This window comes from Bombus vosnesenskii, unplaced genomic scaffold (genome assembly GCF_011952255.1).
Source record: "Bombus vosnesenskii isolate JDL3184/JDL3185 unplaced genomic scaffold, Bvos_JDL3184-5_v1.1 scf7180000015410, whole genome shotgun sequence".
Taxonomy (NCBI): Eukaryota; Metazoa; Arthropoda; class Insecta; order Hymenoptera; family Apidae; genus Bombus; species Bombus vosnesenskii.
This window is the reverse complement of record NW_022883983.1, coordinates 10,465-12,923: the sequence shown is the minus strand read 5'-3', so window position 1 is coordinate 12,923 and position 2,459 is coordinate 10,465. Positions and strand designations below refer to the sequence as shown.

At 32.0% G+C, this 2,459-nt stretch overlaps 1 protein-coding gene across 1 annotated transcript; it reads left to right on the top strand.

The window, feature by feature from the left end:
• The first annotated feature begins 858 nt into the window (after positions 1 to 858).
• LOC117241206 (luciferin 4-monooxygenase-like) lies at positions 859 to 2,054 on the top strand. The gene is made up of 2 exons (XM_033507177.1): positions 859 to 1,131; positions 1,897 to 2,054. The coding sequence occupies exons 1-2, from the start codon at positions 867 to 869 to the stop codon at positions 2,052 to 2,054; spliced, it is 423 nt and encodes a 140-aa protein (XP_033363068.1). The 5' UTR covers positions 859 to 866.
• Positions 2,055 to 2,459: the final 405 nt, after the last annotated feature.

Here is a 2,459-nt window from a genome sequence, read left to right as displayed (position 1 = left end):
TTGGAAATTTTTGCGAGCAATCGTTGCAGCATTTGATTCAGTGAACACACGATAAAAAATAATAATATTCGTTCCTTTACAACAAACGTAAAAACAGGGGCATGTCACATAAAATGCATAACACATACTGCTCGATATCTGTGCTACCTTATTACTATTATCCCATAAATACGCCATCTAATCGTATTTTCAATACAATTTTTATATTTCTATAAATGTTATTGTGGTTGAATGTATTTTAACCGCCTAGGGATTTTTAATTACACACAATTTTCGGCTAACATCGTCGTGTATCGTCCACATTCCTGCTGTATTACAACAATAAACTATATACCGTCCAAGCGTATAACCTTCTTTACAGCGCCATCATTTTAAATCGGAACAATCAAACAGTTTACACTGAAACACTGCGAATGTTACAACGGTTCATCGTTACAGAATGGCTGAGCTGTGAGAAACAAGAACGATTGCCGCAGAATATAAACGAGACAAAATATAAATTGATATAAGATGCAGTGAAGCAAATCAGTCGCAGGTCATTCGTTTTATCATTTCCTGACGTCCATATTAGAGATTTTATTAAAAGTTAAAAAGCTGAGGTAGACTCGTGATTGTACTGATTTTGAATTAGACACTACAGTCCTTCTAATTTTCGTCAGAAAATAAGCTTTTCTTACGGATGGGATACTTGACACTACCGTTGCAACGAACAATTAACGATCTGGTACGTTTCGTTCTAGATAAGCGACCCGCATATTGCGATTACAGATGGCTGTAGTAGCATGTACATTGTCAGAGTAATCAACAGTCTCAATTTAAACAAGATAGATTTTTTTATATAAAAAGAGCAAGAAACGACAATACAAATGATTCATTTTGATTACTATGTTTTATATTGTAATACTTGCATGTTACTATATCAGGTAGATATTCAAACTGGTAAACACTACACATGCAAGGATATTCTCGAAAAAAGCACAATATTATCTGTTGCTTTGAGAAATTATGGAATCAAGGTGGAAGACAGAATCTCCGTTGCAGCTGAAAACCATCCACATTACGTGGTATCGATATGTAGCACGTTATTTATCGGAGCTACATTTGCACCGTTGAATCCAGCATATACAGAAAGTAAGATATTCTCCAAGCAGCTTTTACGAATTATTTTATAATAACAAAGAAATTAATTTAATTAAAAGTACGTGCGTGTTTAATATTATAGAAATTTAACGAAGGCAGAACGTGAAAAGTGGAAAGAAAAATTTGCTCTTCTTTTTTGGAAACTTGCATGTTTCTGATAACTCCACTGATTATGCCATATATAAGTTAATGAAATCGAGCCTCGACTTTATTATTTGCCTCGAGTTTATTATAGAATTTTACAACTACTAGAAACAAAGATCATAAATTAGATACTTTAATTAAAGACTAAATTTATTTACATTACACTTGCAGAATTAACAATAAAAGTCTAGAAACAGTACTTACTCTAACACCAATTTTTATAATGTAGTGTAAACAATAATTGTTAATATTAAATTGTTAAATATTGTGTATATAGATGCGGAAATTAATAATCACTTATATTCTCAATATGCGTTACTCCGTCACCTTTTAGAGATACAAACAATACTAATTTTTAATCGTATACGATTAAATTGTATTTAACTACTCCGAATATCTTCTCAGAGTAAACATTCTACGAAAAATATGTTATTTCAAAGAAAGTTGTTTCAGCCTCTCCTTGCGGAGACGGATATCGGAAAAAGCTTTTGTAAGGCTTTTCGAATATTTCTAGATCTTTTGTAAAACTGTCACCTTGTTACGCGGAGTGGTTAAGTTACGCGATGCAGCATATGCGTTATTTAATCATATCTAATGCAATTTTTTACGTAGGAGAATTTACGCACATGCTGGAAATTTATCAACCACGGGTGTTGTTTGTATCGCGACGCACTGAAAACATTTTGGCGAAAATTGCATCTACTGTAAGCTGGAATATGAAATTAATCGAATTGGATGATAAACCTCTTGATGGAAATATAATAACCTGAGACAAGGTTTTGGAAAAATATCAAACTATCACGGATCTCTATGCGTCTTCACCGGTGCAGATAGATCATAACAGGAAAAGAATGGCAGCTATTTTATGTTCTAGCGGTACAACAGGCCTTCCAAAAGGAGTAATGTTGTCTCATCGAAATTTGTTACTTTTCATCCAAACTCTAAGGTAAATATATTAAATTAATATACACAATGTATCCGGTTGATCTAAGACCACACATATATTTCGAGATTTATTTTTCATTTATGCTAATATTTAAATATATATTATTCGTTTTATATGATTAACAAACCATTCTTTATTCAAATCAAATATATAATATTTTCTCTATTGTTGTGCTTCTTAACTCTTATCATTCTAGTTGAAATTATAAATATTCGATTCAATTGCATTT

Bases quoted from the DNA above. Each gene is read 5' to 3' on its own strand.
- LOC117241206 (XM_033507177.1), top strand. From the start codon at position 867: ATGATTCATTTTGATTACTATGTTTTATATTGTAATACTTGCATGTTA. The intron at 1,132-1,896 runs GTAAGATATTCT...TTTTTTACGTAG, and splicing joins GAATCCAGCATATACAGAAA to GAGAATTTACGCACATGCTG.